At 40.7% G+C, this 13,550-nt stretch overlaps 1 protein-coding gene across 1 annotated transcript in view; it reads left to right on the top strand.

The window, feature by feature from the left end:
* The window catches only part of MED13 (mediator complex subunit 13), a 54,029-nt gene that overhangs the window by 7,281 nt on the left and 33,198 nt on the right, over positions 1-13,550 (top strand). Inside the window, exon 3 of the mRNA XM_083875127.1 lies at positions 5,403-5,571. Coding sequence (XP_083731253.1) covers positions 5,403-5,571 — 169 coding nt within the window. The remainder of the gene's footprint in view (positions 1-5,402; positions 5,572-13,550) is intronic.

Genomic DNA, 13,550 nt, shown 5'->3' with positions numbered 1-13,550 from the left:
GGCAGGAGAGGCATTCCAAGTGTTCCTGCTGCATTGATGCTTCAGCATTTCTTTAGTCCTCCATGTTAGAGATGTAGCCACTTAAGCAAAACTGCTGATAAGCATTATGCAAAAAAAATTACTGAGGCAGTTTTATCAAACTTCTGTGACTTGCTGCGAGCTCAAAGGTGACAAAGATTTAACTTTCACCCCCTTTTTTTCCTTGACCAACGTGCACGTGAAGTATCTGTGGAATCAGGTGAAAAATGCTTTGTCACAGGCAGTGAGGACTTGGCATTGGTGTCATGTTGGTTATATGTACAATATCACATGCATAATGACCTGGGTAAATCAGAAAAATGAAATATTTTACTCACACTGTTCCATCTACCTGCATAGGGAATTACTGGCTGGAGGAGGAGGAGATTGGATCATTTAGCTGGGAAGTTTTTCAGCTTTTCTTGAGCCAACAATTGGTCAAGGAGAGCAGTTAACTTGTTATCTTTCTAAACTGCCATGGCTACACTCTTACAGAAAAATTCTGTTTTTAAATTGTCAGGATTTAGAAAAGATTCTGCTGGGTATAGAGCATAAAACCTCTGTGTGTGATGGTGGTAAAGGCCAAGCAGCACAAAAACTGACCTGGAGTGGTGCTGAGTGTTTTCACTGTGCTGTTTTGGACAGTTTGGATATCCAGAGTCCTGGGTTCAGATTCTGTTCAGTGAGTGTAGATAACAAATACCACTCTAATAAGAGCAAACTTCAGTTGTCTTACTCAGATTTTTACACTGATATTTTTAAATTGTGTTGTTTTCTTTTTTTTTCCCTGCAAAATCTGTTGCTTCTCACTGGTTTCATAAGGGATGCAGGCCCTCAAAGCAGTATTTCAGTAGCTTTGCTGGGTAATTCTCACTTTGAGCAGTTTAAAGAATTTTAATTCAAGAATCTGGGCTTTTAAATAGAAAACTTCTACTCAAAAGTATTTCTGTCATATCATTACAATATTGTATACAGCAGCAATTTCACATTGCTTTGCTTATTTACTTCCCTTGGAGTCTGAGGTTTATATAGGAAGTTTATTGTATAAATCACCGTGTCAGTGTTTTTATAACTGGCACAGTCACATAATGGCAAAAAGGGAGGCTGTGAGGTAAGAAATGCTTCCAACAGACAAGGCTCTCCATCCTGATATGAAAGAATGGATTTTTCCCCTGTGTAATTGAAGTAATTGGGGGGAATTGTAGTCCAAAGTGGAGGCTTTGTTTCTTTGCATAGTTTATTTTAGAGGTTCATTGAGCATTAGGAAGATATTTTTAATGGTGTGGTAAACACTCAGCCTTGTGCAAGAACTGGTGTTTACTGGTGTCCTGTGTGTTGAAGGAAGGAGGGAAATCCATGTTCTTAAATCTTGTTAAAAATGACATTTTCAAGGCTGTATACGTATCTGTTGCAATATAGATTTGTTTATATGTATATAATATGTATTATTTCTTAGAAATCCTTGATTAAAGAATTTGGCTAAAGATCTATGAAGAACAACAGGCTTAAAAAAACCTGACATGAATTAAATTATAAGGTTTAAAGACACTCCTTTTTCAGAATTCGCTAAAAATTACAAGAGTTTTATATTCTGAGGGTGCTCCAAGTTTTTTCCTTTACTTCTCCAAGAGCACCAGACAGACAGAAGGGCAAAATCAGTAAAAATGAACTTTACTGGTTCAGGTGAACTGTAGGAAGAATGGAAAGAAGAACATAAAAATTCTGAAGAAAAGTGGCCTCCAATAAAATTGTTAATATTGAGAAGGTGCTGACTGAAAAAGTTTATTTATGTGTACTATGCAAATTGCTTTTTCCTGGCCATTGTCTCCACGAATTCTTCATTTCCTGGTGATTTTTATCCTCATTTGAAGAAAACTCTTGTCTAATATGTGATGTAAAGAAAGAGGGAGCAGTGGGATATGGGTATAAATTGTTTAATGGATTGACATAAAAATGAATGTGCTGGGGAAGAGTTGAGTGCTTTGGACAGCTGAGAGGACTCATCAAAAATGAAGTGTTGTAACCTTCAGGTTGCCAGAGCACTCTTGTGGATAACACTTGTCCAAAGTGAGATTGTGGCTTAGCACCTTTTAAAAATGAGTCAGCAACTTCTTTTGGTTGGTTAGCATCATCAGATTGAACATTTGAATTTATTGTTTAAGAAAGATTAGAGGACAAAAAGTGCCCTCTTCCTCTCCCCGTCTTTTTAATCAATGGTTTGCTGTGTACAATTTTCTATTAAGTGGGAGGGATTTTCTCATGTTGAGAAACAACAATTTGAATTAAGAAGAAAAATAGTTGGCAGATGTGAGCAGATGTCATGTTTGCTTCTCTCCACCACTAAAAACGGGGGGAGGGGAAGGACTAAATAGACTTCACAAAGTCAGAGAACATGAACACTTACTGCTGGTTTTGTTGTTGTGTTTTTTTTTTTTTTTTGTTTTTTTTTTTTTTTTTTTTTTTTTTTTTTTTTTTTTTTTAATAATGTTCTGAAATGAGGATTTCTTGAACTGACAGCTTCTTTTATCTTCTCTTTCTGTGGCAAGGTGCATTTCACTCAGACCAGGTGGTCTGGTGAGCAAAAATTGGAGTTTTAATTGTGATTTCTATCTCAAACCTCACACTTTCTCCATATAACACACTCAGCTAAGAGCTCTCTGGTTCTGCAATAATCTGAGGGAGGAGAGCTTCCAGGAATTACATCTTGGGGCAAGTCTTTGCATGGAAACTTGCTCATAACTTGGTGGTCAGCACAGCTGATCCTGAACGAAGCTTCATCCAACCTAAATGAAGGACCTGAGTGCAGAGAATGGAAACTTCTCCTTTGTGCCCACAAGATTTGTGTTATTTCAGTATCCCTGCAATTTCAGCACCTTCCATGGCATTGCTGCATTAATAAAACAAAATAAGGCATAAAAATTTATTGAATTAGCTGGCATTAGCTCCTTCCATCTTCCAGAAGGTCCTGGATGCAGGGGATGTGCTCGGAACGATCCCTGGAGATGACAAGAGCCGTGTGTACAAACCAAATCTGTAACCTTTGAAATGGTGAGGAGTTTATTGTGCAGCTAAAGTCCAATATGAGCGAGCTGTGGAGTTAATGTTTGCTCTGCTGAGCTGCTTTTTGGTCCCGTTCTGGGGCAGAGCTGCTGCCCCTGGGACAGGGCTGTGCCTGGGCATCCACCAGAGCAACCTCTGTGCTTGGCACGGGCACTTTACACCCTTTGACTTTGGACTTTTGTTGCTTTTTTGTTACAAGAGCGGTGTATGATGTTTCTCTAGTGAGTTACTGTGTTATCTTGTAGCTTTGCCGGTTTTATAAACAAGTTTTTTGCTCCACTCCTGTGCTGGAGGAGGGTGGTGGGGTGGGAAACTTGTGGTGAGGTCTCTGCTTTGGGAAAAGCTGCTCTTTGTTTTTCTGTGTCTTTCCCAGAAAATTATTTCATGGAATGATTCATCTGTAATGATGCACACCTCCTGTTTTACAAATGATGGGGCAGGTCTGTTTACTCTTACTCTGTCCCTCAGAGCTACTGGGAGTAGCTTTTTTTTACTCACAATACTGGCCTTGTGTGGAAATGTACTTTTCCCTGTGTGGAATATGGCAAAATACAAACACCATGTTCTGGTCCCAATAGTATTGAAATTGCCTTCTCTGTCATCTCTGTCATAAATATTGTTTATTGTAATAATTTGTAAGGTTTTTTCCTAACTAAAACTTTTAGGTGTCTGGTTTTCTAGAGGCTCTCTAATTTAAGGATATCAAGACTTTAGTTAATTATGTTGCAACCTTTTAAGCTTGTAAGTGGCTTCCAGAGAAGGGTGAAGGGGTTTATTTCCAATAGGGATTTAAAATGCAAAGACTTGGCCGTGCTGCTGAGGGTTTTCTGACCACGGAGCAAAGCAGTGGAACCAAAATGCTCCGTGAGGGAGAGGGGAGCAGGCAGGGCACTGCTGTCACACTTGTGGTGCTGAAGCAGAGCTGGATTCCGGCCCCAGCCCCTGGAGATGTGCAGGGACAGGGGATGTGACAGATGAGCAACCTGTTCTCACGTGGGGCTCCGTGTGGAGCTCGGAGCAATGACCTCCACAGGTCCCCTCCGACCTAAATTATTCCATGGCTGTCCAGAGACTGGAGTAAAAATATGTCTCCTTATCTATGTCAGACAAACTCCTCGTCTCTGCTGCTGTCTGGAGTATAAAAGCAATGGCATTTGAAGAGTAACTCTGCTAGGTTAGTCCAAGGAGACCAGGAGCAGATCCTGAGGGGTAGATATAAACCACAAAATACCAGGAATTAGAGCCATAAAGGTAAGATCTGATTGCCAGTGATGTCAGAGATACTGAAGGACAGTATCTCCATCTTTCTGATATTATTATTATTATCCTCCTATTAGTGTTGCTGGGGCTGAATGATATCAGATATATCCTGGGAGACACCCCAGGAACTTTCAGATGTCTGTTGTTTTACCTGGCTAAGGGAATTCTAGTGCCAGTGCAGCTTTTTGGACCAGTGCTTGTGCTTTGAGGGCCTCTAGACCCTGTTCAAACACTGAGCAGGAGCCAGGGTAGGGGAAGAAGCTGCAGTTTCTTGTCATAAATCTCTCTTTTTCATTTGGCAAATCAGCCTGGCTTGTGCAAGTTGGATTCTGTGCCTGTGCTTGATTTGTGGGGCACAGAAGATGTCAGTGTTTGCCTTCAGAATCCCATCGGTAGGAGCTGGGCATTGTCTTGCTTTTCTGGTTTTTCTCTTCTGTGTATACACATCAGAAAGCAGGGCTAGGCTGCTTAAATATCTTCATTTTTAATGTTGAATTAAAAAGAAAAATGACAGTTTTGAGTCTTGTGGGGACAACCAGGTTGCTCTCACCAATGTTCTGAATCTGAGCATTTTTCGTCATCTCTATCAAATCGTTTATCATCAAGTTCAGTTGATTGCTGACTTCTGCTCCTGGCTTTCTTCAGTCAATGCTACTCAAAGACACCAGGATATATTAAGTCTGGCTGTGGTAAATTTATTTTTAAGCCTAATTGTCACCAATTCTGCAGGATGAGTAATCCAGAGTCCCCAAAACACGAGCCACGGATCACAGACAGATCACGCCGTGCTCTCACAGGCTGAAATATGTAACGTGCTGGTGCTCCTTGTTTCCTTTTGTGTCCAAATAACTGTTGAATCTTCTTTCCATGTGGGGGACGAGATATTTCATGACAGAACTGCTAAAAGTGATCAGCTATAAAAATAAGTAGAGTTATCTGAGCATTCCAGGCTGGTTTTTGGTTGCATGAAAAAAAAGCTCGTGGGAGAGAAGAGGGTATTGTGCCATGTCTGAAATCAGAGGATGGAACTCAGAGGTGATTTGTGTTTGTCCTGTGCCTTGCAGAAGAGGAAGATGGGGTTTGGGAGAACGGGCTGTCCTACGAGTGCCGCACTCTGCTGTTCAAGGCCGTTCACAACCTGCTGGAGAGGTGCCTCATGAACAGGAACTTCGTGCGCATCGGGAAATGGTTCGTCAAGCCCTACGAGAAGGATGAGAAACCCATCAACAAAAGGTAGGAGGCTTTATTTTATTTTGCTTTCTTTTATTTTGCTTTATTTGAGAAGTTGGAGGGTTTATTCTCTGTGCTAGAAGGAAGGTTTGATTAAGAGACTCCTGTGTGTGATTTATTCTGGATCCTGGGTCTCTGCTCTTTCTTATTTCTCTGCTTTTTTGGAGTTCTTCAAAACTTTCTTATGGTGAAAGGAAGTAATGTTAAATGTGGTAAACAATCTCTTCTGTGCTGGTACCCATGTCCAGACCATGGCTCATGGGTGTTGGGAAAAGAGTCTTTCAGAAAGGAAGAAAAAGAATGGAGAGACACCTGCCCTGGAGCTGCAGGTGACTAGAGCTAATTCTGCTTTCAGACACCAAGAAAGACTCATGGCAGAGAGCTCCTCACAGGTCCCACCTGAGCTTTGGGCAGGAATTTGGGAAGGAATTGCATCCCATGGGAGATGCTGAGAGTTTGGAATGTCAGCTCCTGGTCAGAGAAGGGCTGGTGTCTGGGAATGCTGGTGTTAAAGGAATCCATGTAGCCTCCATGCTGGGGGAGGAGGAGGGCAAGGAGAGAATTTTTGATCTAAATTGGAAGGACTTCTTCTCATGGTTCTAACGTGGTTTGACACGGTCTATGTTGCCTAGCAATAAATAATGAAATGAATAAAAACTAGGTTAGCTGGAACAAGTTTAATCGCTGTTCCCAAATCAGCTTCTAAAATCCAAAGTAATTTAAAGCTTAGATGATGATTTTTTTTGTGTGTGTGTGGCTTTTTTTGTGTGTGTGTGTCTATGTATGTGTTAAGTCTTGCATGCAGGAAATTTTGAGATCAGTGGCTTTGCTTTTTGGGTGTGGAGTTGGCCATTGTTGGCATCTTCTGCAATAAATTTAAACTTGAAAGAAATTTAGAAGCTGTTTTGGAGCAAAAGAAGCAGAAGCACATGTTTGTGTGTGTTTCTATTAGTAGTTGTGAACTGCTGCTTTTAATTTATGTATAAACTTGTCCTTTAGTTCCAGGCATTTCTTTCTCCACCCTGGTCAGGGCAAATATTTCCTCTCTGGGGTGTCCTTGTCCATCCATTTTTTTCTGCTATAAATCAAGAGTAAAGAGTTTACTTTTAACTATTTTGGCCAATATGGTGTTGGCACAGTCTGGGCTTTCCTCCTTTGAGGAACTGGTTGACCAAATTGCCATTTTAAACTAGCATTAGTTATGTCCTGAATTCTCTTGGAGTAATTCTATAAAGCTCTCTAGAGCAGCTGGAAAAGCTGATGAAATCTTTTAAAATAAAATAGCAGTGTTTGTTTAATTTGGAGGCTCTGATTCTTTCTCGAAGAAGGTCAGGATGTCAGCATGCTCGATGGAAATAACTGAAGGAATTGTGTGCTTACTCACACCATTTCATCATATGTAACCCAGAAACTACTGGAAAAATATGTAAAAAGCTTTGACAGATCTGTGTAAGATATTTTATTGTTGAGAAATTTCAGTATTTCCTACCAGATAACTCGATGCCATGTGATGCTCTGAGTACTGGCTTTTATGGGGAATGGTGAACAGATGTGTGTTCTCGTGGCAAATTTGGCTCATCCCTCCTAGGAATATCTAGAATTGGGATAATTTTTGCTCTCTGGAAAGCTGGGCTGTGCAGAGGAGTCACTTCAGGCTTGTGGGAGAAACCCAAACACTGCCATGGGTGACTTTGTGGTGCCACCTCTGTAGCTCCAAAGTCTGGAACACTCTTGTAATAAAAGGAACATTTCTCTCGTGGCAAAAGTTAAATGTGACGTGCAGCAAACCCCACATAAAGGGACCTGCAGCCAGCCTGGAAAAAGCACTGAGTGTTGCACCTGGGGTGCTGATGTTTCCTACCAGACAGCTGCTCTAAAACTAACAAAAACTAAACCTTAATACAACTTCTGCATGTTTTTCATTCCTTAGGATCCATTTAATCAGCCAAATCTATACAAAGTTTATAATTTTTTTTTGTAGATGTGGCTGACTTAATTAAAAACCAAACTAAATCCCCAACAGCCCCTCTTGTGTCTGTGAGTATTGCTGCACAGATCTTAAGAATCAGTTTTGAAGCTGTATTTTTGTCTTTCATCCCATGTTACTCTGCTGTCTCTGGGACTGTTCTTTGCATTAAGGTTCAGAAACCCTGGGAAGGAATTCCTGTGCCTGTGTAATTTGAGGTAATTTGGCATCCTGGGGATGTGAAGTTTGCTACCAGTGTGCTTTGGATCATAATTTATCTCACCCTGCACTTTGGGGCTTGGCCAGCCACTCTAGAGACTTGTTCCCTGTGTTTTACAGCTGCAGATTTCAGTCAGCTCGGTTGTTCTTGCTGGAAATCTTTAGTTTCAAGGAATTTGGCTGGAGATGGAGCAGTCAGTGCCCTTGGTGTGGAGATGACTCCTTGCCCTGGACTTTCTGAACTGTGGCTGAGCGAGCTGCAGGACCTCAGCCCTGCTCTGTCCCTGTCTGTCCCTCTGAAGGATGTGCAGATAGAGCTGTTTCTTTCACATGAAGCTGATCCCATCTGGATTTTTCCCAGTTCTGTTTGAAAGCATGTGCTTCCAGAAGGGGAGATTTTTCTGTGCTCTGCTCTCCCAACAATAGCCGGCGGTGGTGGTGCAGCAGCCAGGAGGGAGGCTGTGATTTCTGATAGGTGTTGGGCTGTGATAACAGCTCCTCCAGCAGCCCTGCCTCCCTGTCTGTTGCTCTGGTGGGGTTTTTTTCCCTGCTTGCATAAGGTTATATTAAAATAAAAAGTCAGTGTCATTGTACATTTTAATTTTAAAAGGAATTTAAAAGTCCCGAATGTTCATAATTGATGCCAGCGTGGCACGTGAGGAGATGACCAGGGAAGTCAGAATGAGATGGTTTTAGTGTTCACTCCTTGATGATGTGACTCCCACACAAATAAACTTATTAAACTAACCTCTGTTATATGAGATCTATTAAAGTTTTTTGCTGTGGGAGCAGTGACCCCTCAGCTGTTTGTACTGTAAATTCACTTGCTGCGAGGTAAAACCATGACCTGCTTTTCCCTCCCTCCCTCCCTCCCTCCCTCCCCTGCTGCTCCCCAGTAAAAACCAGCACTGGGCAAAGGGAGGCACTGGTGGATGGGCTGAAATCTGATCTCTGGGAACAACTCATCATTACCCTGCCTGGGGAAACTCTCTGAGGTTTTTGAGTTCCACTTCTGTTTGTAGATAGGGCAGCTCCCTAAAGTGGGGTTTGTGTGTGTGACGGGGTCTTATTGCCCATTTTTAAGTAGACAATTTCAGTTTTCCAGATGAAATAAAAAACCACAGAGATATTTTTGCTGAAGATCTTTGCTTCAACCAACCAACCAACCAAAAAAAATATAATTGTCTCTGTATTTTTCACAACCTGTTTCGGTCACTTGGACGCTATAGAAGCTCAATAATGTGGTTTAAATGACTACACATTAAATTAAAACTTGACAAATAGGAATGTAATTATCTTTTCTCCTTTCCAACCAGTTGTTTGGTTACTGCTTTCAGGAATATGGTTGTGTATGTTTTATTTCCAAAATCCCCTCATAAATGTGAGCTGGAGACTGAACTGCTCCATCCCACTGTGCTGGTTGGATTATTCCAATAACTGCCTTTGGATGAGACTCTTCCTCATACCTGGGATAAATATGATTAGGAAACCTGTCAGATTAAATATAATTTTAGCCACAATTTAAACAGATCAAATATGACACTCCTAATAAAGCACAAGTACCAAGTGTTTACGTGAGGGGCATCTCTTGGAGTTTTTTTGGTAATAATTACAACTTGCTAAACTTTAACACAATTGAAATAGCAGTAAGCAAACAATTGAGTAATCCTGAATTTGTGGGTGGATCTGATAGACAACTGAAAGTCTAGAATGCTAAAAGCTGTTAGATTACTGGTATGGTTGCTTTTTTTTTTTTTCCCTTGTAATTGGGAAATAATGCAGCCAATTGCAGTGGGTGGCAAAGCAGAACTTGTGTCTGACGAGTTCACTTAAAAAGGGTGAAAAAACACCACACACCCAAAACAAAAAGCACAAAAAAACCACCCCACAAGCCACTTGGAAATTCATAAGTGATAAGGTTATCATAACTTGCTGCACAGGTTTCAGGGTAATTCTGTTTACCTCAAGTCTGGGTTCAGGATTTTAAGAACACCAGGCCACCATTCTCTTATATATTTTTTTTCCCCCATGAAAATAAAAAATAATAAGTATATAACTTCATGAGAAGTGACTGCTGAAAAAGATTCTAGATACCAATTTGGCTTTATTTTAAACCTTTGTACATGTAGTTATCTTGTTTTGAAGGTGTGCTTATCATAGTTCTGGAGAGGGATTTTTTTTTTTTTCTCTACCTCATCTTGCCATGAGGAAGAGGTGGAACTGTGGGTGTGATTCCTGAGCTTGGTGCAGGCCAGGTGGGAGCCCTGCAGTCTGGGATTGGGATGGCCACAGCTGCAGGGTGTTTTTTGGAAGTATTTTTTAAAATTTGGGCCCTGGGCATGGTCCTGCAGTGCCATCAGAAGTGTCTGTATTGGTACTGAGCAGCGTGGATGGGATCAGCTCCTGTCTGTTTGCTCCTCACTGCCCTTAAGACAAAGGGAATGCTGCTTTTGGTCTGTTTTAACCCACATTTCTGCTCTGTTTCCCTCCCTTTCCCCAGTTCCCATGGTTGTTCCACAGGATCAGAGAATTTGACTTCCTGATCTCTTGGGATGATGTTGGGAATTATTATTATTAAAGAACAGAACAAGATTTCCAGGTGCTAAAACTCAAAAATTCCTTTATACTTGAGAGAGTTAACTACCAAAACAAGGTTCGCCCACAGGTTTTTGGGTTTATTCCTGTCTGTTTAGTCTGAAACCCGAGTGCCTCTTCCCTGATAGTGCCGGAATATTTTCTATTAAGGCTGGCAGTGTAAATTCCCTCCCTATGTTAATCTTTAAATCAAACAATGTCAACATTTTTTTACAGCAGCTCTAATGAGGCTGTTCTGGCATCATGTCCCGGCAGGAGAGCAGGTGATGTTTTTCCTTTTGCTGTAGACAGCTGGAATTGAGAGCTGCTGTAAGTAGGACAGTGCAGGATAAACAGCAGGAGCTGAGAGCATTGATCACATGGTTGTCTCTTTGGAATATTGGGTTGCTACAGAGACTACAAGCAGACAAATTTAGCACTTTACATCACAAAGCAGTTTTCTCTTATTTAGCTTAAATTACACCGGTAGTTGGTTCATCAGGAGAAAGGGGAAAAAATGATACAGCTCTTGGTTTTTAGCTTTCGAGCATAAATCTGCTCTTTTTGTTCACTGAACAATAAAATAATACAAAAGCCACACAGATAGTTCAGATTTTGTTAAATGACAATTTTATCACGCGTTTCCATTTTGAACTTAGGGAAAAATCTGGCTTAACAAGATGTTTGTAAATGTTTCGGGATAGGAAAGAGCAATACAGGGAAAGCTGTTCCCGTGGCTTTGGAACACAGGGATGTTTGGAGTCATTATCCTTTTCCCAAATATGTTCTAGATCTTTATTCTTTATAGCACGTGTATATTTCCCTGTGAAAGCTCAAGTTCAGATAATTGAGATTTGCAGCCTCAAATTAAAGGATGCTAAAGTACAAGGTGACAGGTTTATGAGTCTCATTTAAGTTCTGAAATACAGGAACGTGAGCAAAGTCTTTGTAGTGTTGTTTATAATTGTAGCTGGAAAAAAAAATATACCTTTGTGTGTATATATAAACTTTTTGCTGTCCCCTGAAAAAAAAAAATCACTTTGCTTCCTTTTAAAATACCATGCTGGAGTTCTAGTGTGTATAAAAATAAAATTGGTTTTACTGGGAGGAAGCTAAGCCCGTTAATAATGAAGTTAATTTAAAATGTGACAGTCTAAGGCAACTGTGGCTGATTCTGGAATACAGATTGTTTGTTACATTTATGTTTGTTTTAGTGCACATAACTCAGTTATGGAATAAATAAATATTTTTAACTCTCAGGTCTGAGTCAAATCAAAACATCCTCAGCCATGAAGAATGCTTTGGAGAGCCTTTTGACAGGAGTCATTAATGATGTGCTTTGAACTGGAAGGGTTTTTTTCTTCTTTGCTATTAGCTATGTTTTTCTGCTTTGTGTTATCATCAAAATCAGCTTTCTGCTGTATTTCCCTGCCTGGCCATGGGGAGTTACTCAGGGAAGAACATTTCTGCTTTGTCCAGAGTGAGAGAAGCAGCTGCAATTCCAGCTCTGGATCCTTCATTTCTGACAAAGAACATGCAGCTCCCTAGGAAATGTAGCTGTGCATTTGCTGAGGTTCTTTGCATTGCTTTCAGTGCTTTACTTATTGCTTTTTTTTTTTGCTGATCACAGCACAGGCACACTGAATTTCCTGCTCCTTTGTAGTCAGAATTAAGCTTGGCGAGTTTGTCAGTTCAGGATTGTGGATGGTGAGTGGGAATTGAGGATTTGAAATGGGATGGGCTTTTGGAGCAGCAGAGGTGGAGAAGAAACTTCTCCTCAGTACCTGTGGTGTTCCAGGTGCACCTGGGAGTGTGAATGGTCCCAAAGAACTGTTCTGTTGGATCCTAGCTTGGTTAAAAGGAAGAGAAAATAAAAAAACAAACAGAAAGTGAAAAGACTTAGGGCTTCATGGGGGGTGCGTGTCACCTTAAACCTTTTTTTCCTTATAAATTTTTATTTCCAAAAGAACCTATTTAATTGTAAGACTCTGTTCTCCATCCCAGGGATTTATTATAGAAAGGAACTGTCACATTTTCACAAGGAGGTTCTTTGATGCTTTGAATTTATTTAAGTGGCACCCAGAACTCAACTCTGGTGAAGAAAAACTCTTGGGAAGTGCTTCACTTTGCTGGCTGAGGTTTGGGACCTCTCAATTCTTGTCAGCCAGTCCTGGTGTTGATTCTTGGGGAATCTTGAGCAAGATGTACCATTTTTTGGCAATCATTTTGTAACAGACTGAAATAATGGTGCAAGTAATGAATGAATGAGAGCCTTCCCTCAGCTGATGTGTTTGTTCTCCTGAACCAGGAGCTCTGCCCTGCTGGGAGGGACGTGGTGGGATCAGAAGTGGCCAAGCATCACTCCTGGGGCAGAGTCTGCACTCTGCAGTGTTGTTTCCCTGGGCAGGGAGTGGTAGGCACAGGGAGCACTTTGGAAGGATTCAGTAAATATTTTGGTTGGGTTCTCAGAGCTTTGGCAGCATAAGGTGCTCCCACTTCAACTCCAAAGTAATTCACAAAGACAAGCTAGGAAAACAGGAGATAGTAATTACATAAAACAAACATTTTCTCTTTCAGCTGAAACATTTGGATGCCTTTTTTTTTTTTCCTTTTTCCTTTAATTTACTATTAAAATGTGCTTTTAGTTGGAGCTGGTGCTGTCCTGAGGAGGTGATTTGAGTGTGGATTAGTGGGGTCCTAATGCAGCCAAATGTTTGGGAAGCACTTTGAAGATCTAAAGCTCTACACAAGTCCTAATGTGGAGACAAAACCAGAGCTAATTACCTTTTTATCAAAAAGATATTTTCAGATTTGCTAATGGAAACCTCCTGTTGATATGGATTTTAGTGTGGTTTCCCCTCCTACCCTTCAGTGATTCTTAAAAAGGTAGAAAGTAGAAATTGTATTGGATTTATCCACAGCAGCTTCTGGTTTTTTTTCCCCCCATAAAATCATAATCCTGTGTCTCTGAAAGGAAAACATCTTTGTTTTGTGTGATTAAGAGTGAAGAGGGAGCATGGGGGGAATCAAATAGTTTTACACAAATGTATTTAATGGAGTGTAGATGAGGACTGAAGGTTGCTTCAAATAGCATTATTCCCAAGGAGTCTCTTTCTTATTTTATTTGTTTTTAAAGTTGCTTTCAGGATTGCACCTCAATCCAACTGAATTCTGGTGTGTTCAGATCAAAAGTCATAAAGAATCCTTGTTCTGATGGCACCTC

The sequence above is a fragment of the Zosterops lateralis genome (assembly GCF_965231275.1).
Source record: "Zosterops lateralis genome assembly, chromosome: 19".
Lineage (NCBI taxonomy): Eukaryota > Metazoa > Chordata > Aves > Passeriformes > Zosteropidae > Zosterops > Zosterops lateralis.
The sequence above is the reverse complement of the archived record's forward strand: the minus strand, read 5'-3'. Positions and strand labels throughout refer to the sequence as shown.